This window comes from Salvelinus namaycush, chromosome 5 (genome assembly GCF_016432855.1).
Source record: "Salvelinus namaycush isolate Seneca chromosome 5, SaNama_1.0, whole genome shotgun sequence".
Taxonomy (NCBI): Eukaryota; Metazoa; Chordata; class Actinopteri; order Salmoniformes; family Salmonidae; genus Salvelinus; species Salvelinus namaycush.
In genome coordinates this window covers 39,272,314-39,288,260 of record NC_052311.1, presented here as the reverse complement: position 1 = coordinate 39,288,260, position 15,947 = coordinate 39,272,314, and the positions used below count along the sequence as shown (strand labels likewise).

The 15,947-nt window shown below is 40.1% G+C and overlaps 1 protein-coding gene and 1 long non-coding RNA gene across 4 annotated transcripts; both read left to right on the top strand.

Moving 5' to 3' along the window:
* LOC120047813 lies at positions 1-1,318 on the top strand. Its single transcript, XR_005476935.1, has 3 exons — positions 1-100; positions 955-996; positions 1,235-1,318. It is a non-coding gene; the product is annotated as an uncharacterized LOC120047813 (long non-coding RNA).
* A 2,472-nt stretch (positions 1,319-3,790) lies between these two features.
* On the top strand, positions 3,791-14,735 carry LOC120048258 (protein cornichon homolog 4). 3 transcript variants are annotated; one of them, XM_038994095.1, is made up of 5 exons: positions 3,791-3,877; positions 4,394-4,462; positions 10,732-10,844; positions 13,373-13,513; positions 13,704-14,735. In XM_038994095.1, exons 1-5 carry the CDS (start codon positions 3,809-3,811, stop codon positions 13,729-13,731), a joined length of 420 nt encoding a protein of 139 aa, XP_038850023.1. In that variant the 5' UTR covers positions 3,791-3,808; the 3' UTR covers positions 13,732-14,735. The 3 variants fall into 3 exon arrangements, with proteins under 3 accessions (XP_038850023.1, XP_038850024.1, XP_038850025.1); XM_038994096.1 differs by lacking the exon at positions 3,791-3,877 and having other exon boundaries at positions 4,399-4,481; XM_038994097.1 differs by lacking the exons at positions 3,791-3,877; positions 4,394-4,462 and adding an exon at positions 7,670-7,689.
* The last annotated feature ends 1,212 nt before the right edge of the window (positions 14,736-15,947 follow it).

The window sequence follows — 15,947 nt, the reverse complement described above, 5'->3', positions numbered from 1 at the left end:
ATGAATGGCCAATACACACAATAGATTGATTGGAAAGGTGATTTCCCACAGTCAAAGTCCTGCAATAAGAGCTAAGACAGATGTTATGGATGTTAAACTGGTGAGTTTTTTATGCTACCAAACACGCATTTGCACACTGCAGTCAGTGCACAACAGAGCCAGAGACGCTGTTAATGTCATTAGCAAGCAATTTGTTTTCTCAGCAGTTTGAGTAGTGTCCTGTCTGACAGTGAAATGTGGCTAAGTTAGCTAGCTCTTACTGTAACTTGGACTATGGAGTAGCTAGCTACTAGTAGTGTTACAAAAATGTAGGACTGGCATTTGGATGTAAACTAACTTTAGCTAGCTTCTGAGTCAAGGTCAGCAGTTGTTGTTTGGCTCTAGCTAGCTAGCTAATGGCTGAAGTTATTTGTGTAACAAACCTTCCATAAACAAATGTAGCTAACGCCCTTTCTTTGCCTTTTCGCTAGCTGACTTGTGTTAGCTAGCTACGGAGGTTAGCTGCTGGACTTTGGATAAGCAAGCTAGCTAGCTAATAATGTTAACAGCAGCTGTGTTGTTGCAGAGCAACCGAGTTGCTGACCTGGTTAAATAGAACTCTGAGATTTGGCTGAGTTGATTTGCAAATTTAAAAAAAGGTGGTATCTCGAACCTAAAAGAGTTCATTGGCTGTCCCCATAGGATAACCCTTTGAAAAACCCTTTTTGGTTCCAGATAGAACCTATTGGTTCCATGTAGAACCCTTCCCGCAGAGGAGTCTACATGGAACCCCAAAGGGTTCTACCTGGAGCCAAAAAGGGTTCTTCAAAGGGTGCACCTATGGGGTTAGCCGAAGGACCCCTTTGGAACACTAAGAGTGTAGTGTAGGTAGATCCAATTGATATAGCACCGCTTCTAATAGAATAACTTTGTAAAGCAAATCAAATCCTATTTTATCTCGCCTTTTTTTTTCAGGTGCAAAACCCTTGTGTCCTGATTCAACAGACACCTACCTCGGTGAGTCATGTAAATATTCTTCCTCTTCTCTCTTGCTCATTCTCCCTGTCGCTCACTCAAACTCACATACGTGCGCAGTTGCAGAAAAGAGGAAGAGATTTGCCAATAACACCCATTTCTAACAATGTTTGTTGCAGAAATGATATGTCAGACAACTTTTGAACAAGATAATGTTGTTGTCTCCTTATTGCCTCTTTACACATACTTACATTTTTACATGTAGCTTTCTTTTTTTAAGACTGCCAAGCTGTCCTCAATTGGGGAAACCTCTGTCAGGGACAATGTCCTCAGGATTATGGAGTGTGTGTTTCTAAAAGGTTGTATGAATATCACAACATGTATTAGGATTAAGCAAAACTTTACCATTTAAAATGGGTTAAAAATTGTCATTATCCAACTTCTGTCTAATGTTAATATCCTCTTTCTTAAAATGTTTCAGATTGATGACTAATTCATTAAATTCCCACTTCAATATGAAGGGACAGAGGAGCAAACATGCCTTTGCTACGACTTTTTGTCGATTCTGTTAAAGATATTTTACTGTGCGTTACTGTTCTGTCGTGTTGTCATGACTGTCTTGTGAGGATCACAATGGGTCAGATCAGCGTGGAAATGGCTGACAATAACCAGACCTTCTCCCACCCGCAGAGGGGAGGATGGAACTGGTGTGGGTGTTTTGATGATACCTCCACACCCGGTCGTAAATTAAGCAATAGAGGACTCTCTCTCTACCCTCCAGTATTGGCTAAAGGAATGTCCCTTTGTCTCCAGAGACTTTTGCCCACCCAAAACTCTAATGTGCAAAAAGTGGATAATGGAACAATAATTCTAACATAAAGAATGTTGGGAATAGACAGTGGGGAAATGTAGAAAACTAATGTCATATTGTTTTTCATTGTGTGATGTCATTAAAAACTGTATGGATGAAATTCTGTAACTTGGAAAGGAAACCCCCTTTATCTGTCAAGTTTCCATCCAATACCTTGTGCATAGGATATGAACAATGATGAAAGTATCTTTGTTAAGATAGGGATCTGATTTTAGGAGTCATAAGAGATAACTTCTAATCATACCCGTTGCACATTAATTAGCCACACCCTGAGTGAGGTCAGAAGAGCGTGTCAGACGGAAGGAGCCGTCCCTTTGGCCAGTGTGCATAACAAGTCTTGGTAATGAAATTCACATTAGAGTGGAGCAATCGCTACACGTCTGAAATGTTTGGAACTTTGAACCTCAACACGAGGTGAAGAAATAAACTAATCTTCCTTTAGACCAGAGAGACGAAGAGCTGCAGCTCATGTCCATAGTGGTCAGAATCCTGAACCCTGAATAATCAACACGAGGAGGAGGTTCAGAATTATGAATATGATAAGAGGTAATGTATACAGTTGAAGTCAGAAGTTTACATACACCTTAGCCAAATACATTTAAACTCAGTTTTTCACAATTCCTGATATTTAATCCTGATATTTAAACCATTTATTCCATGGTGCCCCAAATCCTAATGAGCTAATTGTTACATGATTAATTTAATCGGGTAACAATTCAACATAGTTAGTGGATTAAATAAATAAGTCATCAGATTACTGAAGGTAAAGTCGCGACAATGTCCTGCATGCCCACATTATGCCTATCATTAATTTATTTTCTTCTCTTTTTATGCTTACAGTAAGTGCCATGAAAAGCCAGAAAACTCAGTAGGTTGATCTGTTGCTGGAAAGTCCTAAAATATGCCCCTGACCGCAGTGGTGTAGAAGGGTGCAAACTATGTATATGAGCATCTTGCTCTTTTTTAAAGACATCTTTAAGCTATAACTGCAACAAAATGTGTCAACTAGCACCATGGGAATACCTATAGGCAGCGGATTCCACAAAGTTTCTTCAAGAATGTCCTTTTCTAGTTTTCTTTTAAAATCTCAAATTGATACAGATGTAATGCGCTGATTCTCTTCATTGCAGATCTGACACATCACATGACTCTTCAAGAGAGCCACTATGCTCCAGATTGCCTTCTGTGCTCAGAAGACCTTGTGAGGCTCTGCCCCATCAAACCATGCTTATCAATCATTAATCAAATAAGACAATGGGACTTTATATGTGTCCCAGTCTTTATATTCATGTAATATCTGTGGGTGAATTTTGAAACAATTACTGTATGCAGATGTGCAAAAAATGGTGATGTAGATTTGTTTTTGCCATTGTTTGATCCATTTCAAATGTAAGAATATGTTGCAGATTAACTTTAATTGGTGACTATGGAAACAAATAGAAATGTAATGAACAATGTTTTCAATATACAACTTTATCCTCAGCAATACATTTTACAGTACACTCTTAGAAAAAAAGTGTAGGTTATAAGCAGTAGTCAGGTGGTTATGACCAGTAGGCTGCATAATATAGTGGTCACAATTATGACCAACTGGTCGTATGGTGGTCAGAAAAAATACGTTATATTCTGGTCAGTAAAAATATGGTAATGACCTGGCTAGATCCTAAATGAACAAATGTTCAGACAGAGGATTGCGTTCACGAATTCCCGATGTATTAACCAAACTCATCACAGGCTACTGTTTGGCCGTAACCCACGCCAAATAAATCAAGGAAAACAGTATCAAACAAAGGTGACCCATCACTCAAAGGTGACCAGATGTAAAGAGGGAGAACAATGACTAAGTATGGTCTTAAATTTGCGGCGCTCCACCCCCTTCCAAACGATCTACTACAGTACGAGAGGTGGCAGTATAGTTAAAACCTGACCCTTTGCACCAATTTCAAAATAACCGGAAATAGCAGTGAATGCGGAAGACGAAAGATGGAGGCGGCTGTGTTCATTCTATCGCTGGTCGACTGCTGTGCTCTGATTTTTCTGGCGGTGTACTTCGTATCCTTTTCTTGAACATTAGCTAATACGTTGTGTAATGGATCTCTATTACTATCCTTTGTTACAATCAATACGTTTTGGCGCTCGTGCTTTGTGGGTACCTGTCTGTGGCAGACAAGTGCTAGTTAACGTTGGCCGTGGTTTAAGCATGATCAAACGTATCAATCCAATCCGTAGTGCTCTGTCTTGATAAACGGACGTTAGCGAACTAGCCAGCAAGGGCCAGTTAGCCAACGCCCTGTTCGTCCTTTGCATTTTAAAATGTCGATATTCTGGCTGTCAACAGCAGTGTTGCCATATTTTAGATGCAGTGTCTGCTGCTTGTTTTTTCCTAGCAAAAGTTCAGTGGTTAAACAGACCGTCAGTCCTAGTTACTCACACATTCCTAAGTATTCAATGGCTTCCTCGCTTGAGTTAGCTGACATTCAGAATATAGAGAAACTATTACTGTATAGCTAAACGTTAGCCTTATACATCTCTGCCCAGACAGTTTACATACCTTAACTTCATGAATAGGTCATTACCCTCTCCGATCTAGAATGTGACTACATCAATGCTCGAGCCTGCTGTTCGAAGTTAAACAGAGTAAGCACACTTGTCATGGGTAATTTCCTTTCAAATATATATTTTTGCATGTACACACAGCTAGCTAGCTCTCGAGAACCTAGGGGGCATAGCCTCCCTTTAGGGCTTTCGGTTAAATGTGTAGACCACAACTGGCTCACTGTAAACTATAATCCCGACACTGTTTTAACGGTTCGAAACATAAAATCTCGTTTGCGATAAGGTTTTGGAAACATTTGGGATTTAACTTTCACATCAGCAAGAAATATTTCAAATTCCAAAAGATACATTTGTGAATCGCAAATCGAGCATCACCGGGCCACATTTTGGTGTGCCGACGTTTCCCAATGTTCTTTAATTTCGGATTTCGTTTTAAGTAATTGTTATATATGGCAGAGTACCCCGCTAATAAAGCGAGATATCCCACCTTGTTACCCACTCCACAAAGCCGGGAGGCAGCCTGTGGTCAAAACGAATACAATCATTTTTTACACGGATAAACGCCCCCTACCGGGTCAATCGGGTGAGCTAAATCGAACTCCCGCCATTGGATTTTTTTTTTTTTTTTAACACAGCGGGGTGTAACTTTGATAAACTGTACAGTAAGTGTATTTTTTGTGTTTTTTCGTCGCTGATATGAAAGTTAGCAGCAATATGTAACTTGTTGGCCACTGGGTCAAATTCCCATAGAAATGTGTGTTATAGCTCTGTCATTCTCATTGAAAGCAAGTCTAAGAAGAGGTAGATATGTTTTATGTGCGAATTCTGTGCTTCCGTTTCGTTTTTGCGTCTTTACTTTAGGTTTTGTACACCATTTTCATTCAAACAAATTAAATTACAATATTTTTGGTTATGGAAGATATATTTCACAGCGGTTTAGATGGTACAATGATTCTCTACACTATACTTGCTGTTTAGTCAGAAATTGAAATGTTTAAGTTCCAAACATTTCCAAAACCCTATCACAAGTGAGGCGTATTTACGTTTAGACAGAGCATTTGGGTAGGGACAGGACATTTCCCACTGCAAAAAGGATGTGGAATGCCATAGAGCCCCACAGTGGAGGTGATATAATACCCATAACCTAATGGTCAAACAGGAAAGTGGTTCCAATCGTTTTCCACCCATCTAAAAATCACCTATGTGAAAAATGAAACACTTAAAATAAGTGCTGTGTTTCGTGTAGGCTTACCCTGGCGTGATGTTTTGATAACCATGTTCTATCTCGGACAAGGTGATTTGTCAATATATTCTGTTCCATTAACTCTGACTCGAAAATGCTAATTAAGATCAAAGTAGACATCATGCAAAACTACAAATCCCTGCAAGCACCTGCAGACCATCGCAAGCTGACACCTTTGCTAACAGGTACTGTGTCAATTTAAAACTTGCACAAGACAGTTCACAGAATTGTCAATTTAAAGAAATTCAGCCAATTTATTCATTACTACATTTACCTAACATTAGATAGTTAATCTATAGATCCTACATTTTGCCTTGATTCGGCAGTCTCGTCCAGATCATTATGGCATTTGTAGTTCTTTATGATAGCCACATTAGCAGCTAACTAGCCTTTCATTTTGGGGGGGTAAATGCAGGCAAATATATTGATAAAAGTAACTTTATCCTAGAGCAGGCGTGGCAAAGGCCGACCTGCGACCTGATTCAATATGGCCCGCGGACTCAGGCTCAGATCACATAAAGAATTTGCGATAGTAAAGTATTTGTTATTCAAATTAAAAGCATAATGATTTAACTCCGACCGCTTGAGGGACATTTATTTTGAAGGCACTTATAAGTAACAACTACACGAGGACAGGCAGTGACTGACAGGCTGACACACGTTACAAATAGTAGCTAGCTAGAAGTTGCGCTAAAATGAGTTTTTCAAAGAAAAGGAAAGTAGACAATGAATGTAGGGTGTTACAGCAAGAGTGGACTTCGAAATATTTCTTTGAGGTATCAGGGAAAGCTGTGTGCAAGGAGAGCATCGCAGTCTTGAAAGACTACAACTTGTCCTGACACTTCCAGACGAAGCATGCAGAGAAATATAGGAATATGTCTTCTGAGCAGAGGGCAAGTGCATCGAAATAGTTGCTTTCTCAGTTGCAAAAGCAGCAAGGACTTTTAACAAAACTGCATTCAGCAAACGACGGAATTGCGAGAGCTATCTATGTACTGTCCTACACAATTGCGAAACATAGCAAACCATTTGCTGAGGGCGAATTCATTAAATAATGTTTCATTGACTCTGCAGCAATACTTTGCCCCGACAAGAAAGCTGTTTGAAAATGTTTCCCTGTCAAGACGAACAGTGACACGGCATGTTGAGTACATCACAGAGAATAAGGAACAACAGTTGAAAGACAAGGCAAAGGATTTCACCTATTTCTCCTTGGCCCTGGATGAGAGCAGTGATGCATGTGACACAGCGCAGTTATTGATATTCTTATGAGGCATAACACCAGACTTTGAAATTGCAGAGGAGCTTGCTTCGGTGCAGTCAATGAAGAGCACAACCACAGTGAAAGATTCATTGGAGGAGGTTAATAATTGTGTGGCAAAGCTGGGACTGAGTTTAGAAAGTTAACCGGTGTGACCACTGATGGGTGCCCAAACTTAACAGGAAAAAACGTTGGCCTTTTGAAAATGATACAAGATCAAGTAGCTGAGCTGAACCTAGATCAGAACATTATTTCACTGCATTGCATTATTCATCAGCAGGTTCTCTGTAAATGTGTTCTGAAAATGAGCCGTGTTGTGGATGCCGTCACTAAAGTGGTAAACTTCATAAGAGCAAAATCTTTAAACCACAGGCAATTTGTCTCACTGTTGGAAGAGACAGAGTCGGATCATGCAGATTTCCCCTTAAACACAAACGTGAGATGGCTGAGTTTGGGGAAGGTGCTTAAAAGGGTGTGGGACCTGAAGTCGGAGATTGCTGAGTTTTTGCAAATTAAAGGAAAATGTGTGGATTTCCATCAATTGCAAGATAAAGAATGGTTGGCTGATTTTTGCCTTCACTGTGGACATCATGGCCCTCATGAATGAACTGAATTCCAAACTACAAGGGAAGGGCCTTTTTGCACATCAGATGTACAGCCTTGTCAAAGCCTTCAAGGGAAAGTTACTCTTCCTGACCTGCCAAGTAGAAGCCAACAATCTCGCCCACCTTCCGACACTACTAGTCTGTTCCCTGTCAGATGACCAGCGGGAGAAGTATACATCGCTGCTGCGTGCTTTGAGCGGTGAGTTTTCTCGTCGTTTTGAGTATTTCAAATGTTGGAAAATGACATGCTGTTGGTTTCCTTTCAACTTCAATGTGGATAACGCTCCCACTGACCTGCAACTTGTGCTTATCGATCTTCAGTCTGATGCAGTGATTGGAGAACTTTTCAGAACATTGTCCCTGACGAGGTTCTAAGCATCTCTCGATGAACAAAACTTTCCAAAGATTAGGAGTCATGCTCAGATGTTTGTACTGTTTGGGTCAACCTATGTATGTGAACAGACATTTTCAGTGATGAAATATAACAAGTCAAGGCACAGATCATCTCTTACTGACTCGCACCTCTCAGAAATCCTGCGCATAGCGATGTCAGAAACTAAACCTGACTGCACTGCTGTAGTTAATGCCCATCAGAGACTTCACTCCACACTGATTGAGTAGTTGAAATGTAATGTTGAGCTCTCTCTCTTTCTTGTGTTTTTGTACATACCCGTTAACAAGAGTTCTGTCCGTGGTGCTGAATGCACAGTGTACTTTTCCCTCCGTGTAGTGCATTGCATGTTTAATAATGAAAATGCCTACCAAAAGGAGAACATGGATGTGGTTTATTTCTGTGCATTTAAAAAAAAAGTGAAATAAGTAGCATATCTGGATGTGATTTACAGTAGATATATCTGTTAACAGTCATACACATGATGTATAATCCTGTAATATGATTTAGGCCTGCGATGGCTAAAATATATTCGAATGTGGCCCTCCATGGAAAATAATTGCCCAGGCCTGTCCTAGAGAGATTTACACAGTTATCAAGAAGTCACTCAAGGGTAAGCCTACATGAGAAACAGCCTTTATTTGAAGTGTTTCTAAAATCCCCTATGGGAAAAATGAATGGTGGAAAAATTCTTGGAACCGTTTCCCTGTTCGACCGCTAGGTTTCATGGGTATTATGACTCATACTGTGGTATTTTACAGGACTCATGATAAGTACAAGCTGTGCACCTGAGTGCAGAGCAGACATGAGAAAGAACGTCATATTTTGTTAATGTTGGTATAGGTTAAGGGAGTGAACGATATTTAAAATAAAGTTTACATGGAGAAAATGGACCTCTCTGAAATAAATGGATGGCCCTACCTTCAGTAAAGTGTAAAAAAAAAAAACCCTCCCCTGTACCCAAAATAATAATTAAAACAAAAAGTAGATGGCAACTTTGATTCTCCTGAACTGCCCCCATAGTCCTACACAGCACAGCCATTGGTTAAACTGCACACAAAAATGTTTTTGATTACCAAGAGCAGAGCTGAGCAGGCCAGGGCTCAGGGTTGGATTATCCATTGCAGTGTGTAATGCAGCCTAGTTTCATTTACACCATCCCAGCAGCTATCTTAGAAATATAACTTTGCTCTGTGCTTTTCGAGCATGCATTTCGTAGCCTATAGGCTATGGATCGTTTGATTGAGAACACACTAAATAGACTATAGGCGCACTTGATATTGAGTGCCCAGCGGAGAATCCGAGATGAGGGGCGGCATCGGGCACACATTGATTTATAGCCTAATAAGCAACTACTTCTAAAATACAAAGAAATATTGACATTTCAATCCATTACAAATTACATGACCCTCCCCTGGACTAGATTGAATAAAACACTAAACCCTCCGCTTGACTAATTGAAAAAGCATGACCCTCCCCCATTTTCCCCCAGGTAACCATTCTATAAATGTCGATCCATCCCTAAATCCATTTGAATTCAAATCACTTTTAGTCAGGATCCCTTTTGATTTAAGTAAAACTTTCCATACATGGTTGTCCATGGAAAAAGTGGTCTGAAAGTGACTTTTTGGACCTGACTGCCAAAAGGTTCAGGAGATAAAGGTGCTAAGAGTTTACCAATTATGCGTACCCCACCATACCATGAGACATCCATGTCTTCTTCACTAGAAAGATAGTTTAGTGTGATATCATTTTAAAAGCTTACAAACAGTGTTGTCAAACTATTTTATTTATTTGAAAAATATGTATGCAATACAGAATGTCATTTTGAAACCTTGAACATCAATTATCAAAAAAAGTTTTAAAAAATCTTCATATTCTCATATCCTATTTCACATCATCTGAGGTTTTTGTGTTGTGCTCGCCATTGGTTGAGACACAACATGCCCTTGAATACAAGGGGGGGTGTCATTTCAATCATAGAAATATAATTCATAGAATGGAACCAAGCCTTCAGACCACTGTAATTTAGCTGGTACACTATTGACATTTAAAATGAATTGACATTTGTACTTCTAATTTCTACCACAAAGATGACCGCCCATCGTCGACTGTCAACTTAGTTATGTCTATTCTATTATCTATATTTCTATGATTTCAATAGGTTTCCTATGGATGATTGACAGTATAATTTAAAACAACATATATTCCCATTCAAGTCAACATTCTCTGATGTGTGGACCTCCAACCATCTTTGTGGTACCATTCAAAATTTGACATTTCAATTTTATTCCCATATTTGAACATTTATCAGCCAAAACATGACACCCACCTTGTATTCAACACAAACATCTTAGACTATGTAAAATAGGGTCTAAGGTACAACATATGCGAATAGCATTTTTAGATAATTGATGTTAAAGGACATTATAAAAATAAATCTAGAAATTGTCAAACAATTTGACAACCCTGTTTTGTAAGGTTTTAAATTATATAAATCTCAACTGCTTATCTTTTACAGTGATGACGACAATGTGTGGTGGGGTGGTAATGGTGAGATATGCAAAATGGGTTAACTTTGAGCACCTTTTATCTCATGAATGGTTTGGAATTCAGGTTCCTAAAGTCATTTTCTGAGCACTTCTCCAGTGGTTAAATAGGCCTATGTATGGAAGGTTTCGTTCAAATCAAAAGGTGTGCAGTCAAAAAGTTATTAAATTCAAATGGATTTACCCTACATGTAGTTAGTAACTTTCAGCTTCCTGACTTATACCTCTGTGGCCCATTGTCTTTTATTTATTGTGTCCTGTATGCTTGTGCTCATATACTTTTCATAATGTGCATCTGCAGTGGGTTGTACCAGAGCTGGTAGGCCAGGCCCTGGCAACAGTGCTGATGCTTGTCTCCCTGCACTGGTTTGTCTTCCTACTCAACCTGCCTGTGGCCGCCTGGAACATGTACAGGTAAGTACGCTGTACCTATTGTTTGTGATGACAACTGAATGTTAATGACCAACGGGATCTTCTTTGCCTATGTGAGCCGTAAAGACACTTTTGTGTTTGAGGAGTGAGGGGTTCCACTCAGAGCTGTCATCAGTGGCTGTGTTGTAAACCTTATGATAAGATATACTTTATTTTACATTTACATTGAAATTCATTTCGCGACGTCAGCATACGAACACAACACAATATACAGTTGAAGTCGGAAGTTTACATACACCTTAGCAAATACATTTAAACTCAGTTTTTCCACAATTCCTGACATTTAATGCCAGTAAAAATTCTTAGGTCAAGTTAGGATCACCACTTTATTTTAAGAAATGTCAGAAAAGTAGTAGAGAATGATTTATTTCAGCTTTTATTTCTTTCATCACATTCCCAGTGGGTCAGAAGTTTACATACACTCAATTAGTATTTGGTAGCATTGCCTTTAAATTGTTTAACTTGGGTCAAGCGTTTCGGGTAGCCTTCCACAAGCTTCCCACAATAAGTTGGGTGAATTTTGGCCCATTCCTCCTGACAGAGCTGGTGTAACTGAGTCAGGTTTGTAGGCCTCCTTGCTCGCACACGCTTTTTCAGTTCTGCCCACAAATGTTCTATAGGATTGAGGTCAGGGCTTTGTGATGGCCAGTCCAATACCTTAACCGTGTTGTCCTTAAGCCATTTTGCCACAACTTTGGAAGTATGCTTGGGGTCATTGTCCGTTTGGAAGACCCATTTGCGACCAAGCTTTAACTTCCTGACTGATGTCTTGATGTTGCTTCAATATATCCACATAATTTTTCTGCCTCATGATGACATCTATTTTGTGAAGTGCACCAGTCCCTCCTGCAGCAAAGCAATATGCTGCTGCCACCCCTGTGCTTCACGGTTGGGACGGTGTTCTTCGGCTTGCAAGCCTCCCCCTTTTCCCTCCAAACATAACGATGGTCATTATGGCCAAACAGTTCTATTTTTGTTTCATCAGACCAGAGGACATTTCTCCAAAAAGTACGACCTTTTTTATGGCTGTTTTGGAGCAGTGGCTTCTTCCTTGCTGAGCGGCCTTTCAGGTTATGTCGATATAGGACTCGTTTTACTGTGGATATTGATACTTTTGTGCCTGTTTCCTCCAGCATGTCAAGCAAAGAGGCACTGAGTTTTGAAGGTAGGCCTTGAAATACATCCACAGGTACACCTCCAATTGACTCAAATTATGTCAGTTAGCCTATCAGAAGCTTCTAAAGCCATTATATAATTTTCTGGAATTTCCCAAGCTGTTTAAAGGCACAGTCAACTTAGTGTACCGGTATGTAAACTGCTGACCCACTGGAATTGTGATACAGTGAATTATAAGTTAAATAATCTGTCTGTAAACAATTGTTGTAAAAATTACTTGTCATGCACAAAGTAGATGTCCTAACTGACTTGCCAAAACTATAGTTTGTTAACAAGAAATTTGTGGAGTAGTTGAAAAACACGTTTTAACTGTATTACATGCGGTACTGGAAAGTTAGTATACAATTCACCCATTTACATTTTCACATTCTACTGTCCGACAGTGTATTGGGCCTGCTCTGTCCTATGTCCCACTGTTTAGCAGGCCTTGCTCCTATTCTTACTGAACAGTGGGACCCTTAATCTCCTGCTGGAGGGCAGCAGCTCAAATCGTTGCGCAAGATTGTGTGTGGGGTCCTCTATGATGCTCTTGGCCTTGTCTCTTGCCTGTTTATCATAGTGGCTCTGAAGACCCCTGCATTGCAGCCCGTAGAGCTTGGACCCCAGGTTCACAGTCCGGGATACCCTTATTAGCCACTGACTGCCCACCGTACCAGGCCAGGAAACAGAAAGTCAGCACACTATATGGCAGGTGTAGTAGTTGGAGAGTATCTAGGTGTTGACGTTCAGTTGTCTGTCTGCTCAGGAGGTACAGTTGTGGTTGGTATTTTTTATTGATGTTCTGAGTTTTGGCATTAAAAGGGTGTGCTGTCCATGATGGTTCCCAGGTACCTACAACTCAACACTCTTTATCTTTCACCAATCAGGACTAGGTGGCTCACTGAGTCTGCCTTCCCCATGAAATCAGTAAGCAGTTTTGTTGAGTTTGGGGTAGTTATTGCACCAGTCATGAACCCTGTTTACATCTGTTTGGAAATGCAGTGTGTCATCTGAGGGTGCCTGGTGGTGTCTGCATATTTCACTGCCAACCAGTTCCCATCAGAGCCTTTCAGGTCATTGGTGCATATGAATAATAGCACTGTATAGATGACAGTTCCTTTTGGGGAACCGGTAGATATACACAGAGGAAGTGATGTTGTTGAACTTGACATATTGCCCCCTGCTCAGCAGGAAGTCCAGCACCCACAAGTAATACTATAACTACCCTAGCCCATGTAAGCCCCTTACAAACTCCCCAACTCTTAGAGAAAAAGCCCACACCCAAGCTGTTACCTACAATGCTATGGTTGTTCTAATGTCTCGAGTGTTGTGTCTACCTATTGTTTATCTGACAGGGTTTGGAAGGTGCCCATGGGAAACATGGGGGTGTTTGACCCCACTGAGATCCACAACCGGGGACAACTAAAGTCTCACATGAAAGAGTCCATGATCAAACTCGGCTTCCACCTGCTCTGCTTCTTCATCTACCTGTACAGGTAAGAGACTGGCCCTTGCTGTCTGGGATTCTATATGCTAGCCGCTGTCACATGTTACAGTACTAACATAGCTAATCTTACTGCTCCTTTATTTATTGCTTAGTACAGGATAACTTCTGTTTAGCCTGAGCTTAAGTTTTGTTTTAAAGTAATTTCTTCACTTGTCACACGCTTCCTTTCACCCCCACAGCATGATCCTGGCACTGATCAACGATTGAGATCCCCATGGCCATTTTAATCCAATCGGCCAAATCACAAACTATTCAGTATGTGGTGTTCAATATGTCCTGGTCCTCAGTCCTCTGCTCAGCTGGAGTCACGTGACATTACACTCCCCTTGGACACCTAATCATTGCTCAGACCCCCCCCCCCCCCCCCTCCATTACGTACTTCTGTGTTCTTATAACTGCCCTGGAATTGTGTGTGTGCTTTCGTTCAGCCTTTGTCCAACAATGCTGTCCATGCACTGCTCCTCTAGGCAGATGGAAAACATGACAATCGTACAGGCTAGATGGTGCATACGATTGGGTAACACATTTCCGGCCAAGAGCCAATCACAACAGCTAGCACATCCTCTTGCAGCCTGCCGAACATCATCTTTGATAGTCATATTTATTTTTTTGTCTCTTGTCAACATGCTGGAAAATCCTTGAATTGAATATCCTTTGCAGAATAATAACCTGTGTTTTGGCGATCTATTTCTATTATATTTTCTTGCCGTCTCTTAACATCAATAAGTTATAGATCTGACATCCCCTGACTGCTGAAAGGTGCACATTTGATTGGTATTATAAAATAAAGTGTTCTCAGGGGAATACATGCACCTGGGTTGGAAAATGTTTTTCAACCCTATTTTTTCACTCGACTGTGTATCAATGGGCAATATAACCTCGATTCAAGCCGTAGCGCAATTTCAAGGTAATTTCCAATTGAGCTGACATGTAACACTGTCTTTAAATTTGTGTGGTGCTTCAGATTGAATCAAATCCCTTGTCTGTATCCTAGTTGTATTACATTTCACTGTGTATGACAGAAGCACATTTACTACACATCACTATGTATGTTATTTGTGCAGTTTGAGAATGTTCCAGCCAAATGTATTTCACCATGGGGAAGGGTGCGTGTTCAGATTGTTTAAATCAAACTAAAATTACTCATTTTTTTTATTTGTGCTTTTGAAAATAATTTGTGGGGTTTCTTAAATAAACTTGAAAGAGAACAATTGGTGTCTTTTTCTTGTGAGATTATATTGAGGTAGGGCTAATACTGTAGTCCAAAGTCATGTTCTGAGAATATAATTTCCGTGACTGTTTCTCGTAAGCTGCTAATCATTAAAGCCATCACTGTCTTAAAACCCTGAATGCTTTATTGAAAATATGCATACATAACTTCTCCTACACAACGTTACATAACAGTACAATCACTTTTTGTAATAACACTTAAATGCAAAACGGATTCTTCCGAACCTAGCTAACAAACAAACCTAATAATGGCTTCTCACCTCGCCAAGCATTTACAGCAAGGAGAAGGAAATAAGAAGCCCCAAAATAAGGTACGTCTCAAAAGAACAACTTGCATAAGCTGAACCTAGAACACATCTGTGATTGTTTTCGTGTTCGACCTGTACTGAGGTGTGTATACATATTTTTATATCGATCAGTCTTCTGTAATAGAACAAGCTGGTGGTGGCTGTAATGACCTGTGGGCAGGCGCTCGCCTGATGCAGGGGAGATCTGTCACAGAAAAATGCTTAGCCTATACGCTGTTCTTACACGATCTCATTATACATGCCATAACACATCAGAAAAGCTTATTTTGCTTGACTGTCCAACAGGAACAATTTGTACATGTTCAGAATTATCTGATACACACATGTTAAATGTTTGAAGAGGCCAATGATAGTACAGGGAAAATGAGAAACAAATGAAAACTAGTAACAAAATTAAGAGCCATAAACAGATAAGCAAGTTTTTTCAAAGACATTTTATGTCAGCCTGTATTGAATACATAAATCAGGAAAAGGAAAAACAAACAAAGCAGCAAATAAATGCTAATTTCACCACAGCTAGAGAAAAAAAGTGGATACACCAAAAATGTAAGCGATAAAGATGAGGGAAATGGAGGTAAAATGAAAACAGCACAATGGTGGACACAAATCAGATCAAGTCAAGGAAAACCCAGTTAACCCCATTGCTGTTAAGGGTGATACAACCCAGTTCAAACAGCAAGTTTAAGCAATTCCTCCTCCACTACCTAACCTCTCCACAACTAAACTCAGCAAAAAAAGAAACGTCCCTTTCTCAGGACCCGGTCTTTCAAAGATAATTCGTAAAAATCCAAATAACTTCACAGATCTTCATTGTAAAGGGTTTACACACTGTTTCCCATGCACCATAAACAATTAATGAACATGCACCTGTGGAGCGGTCATTAA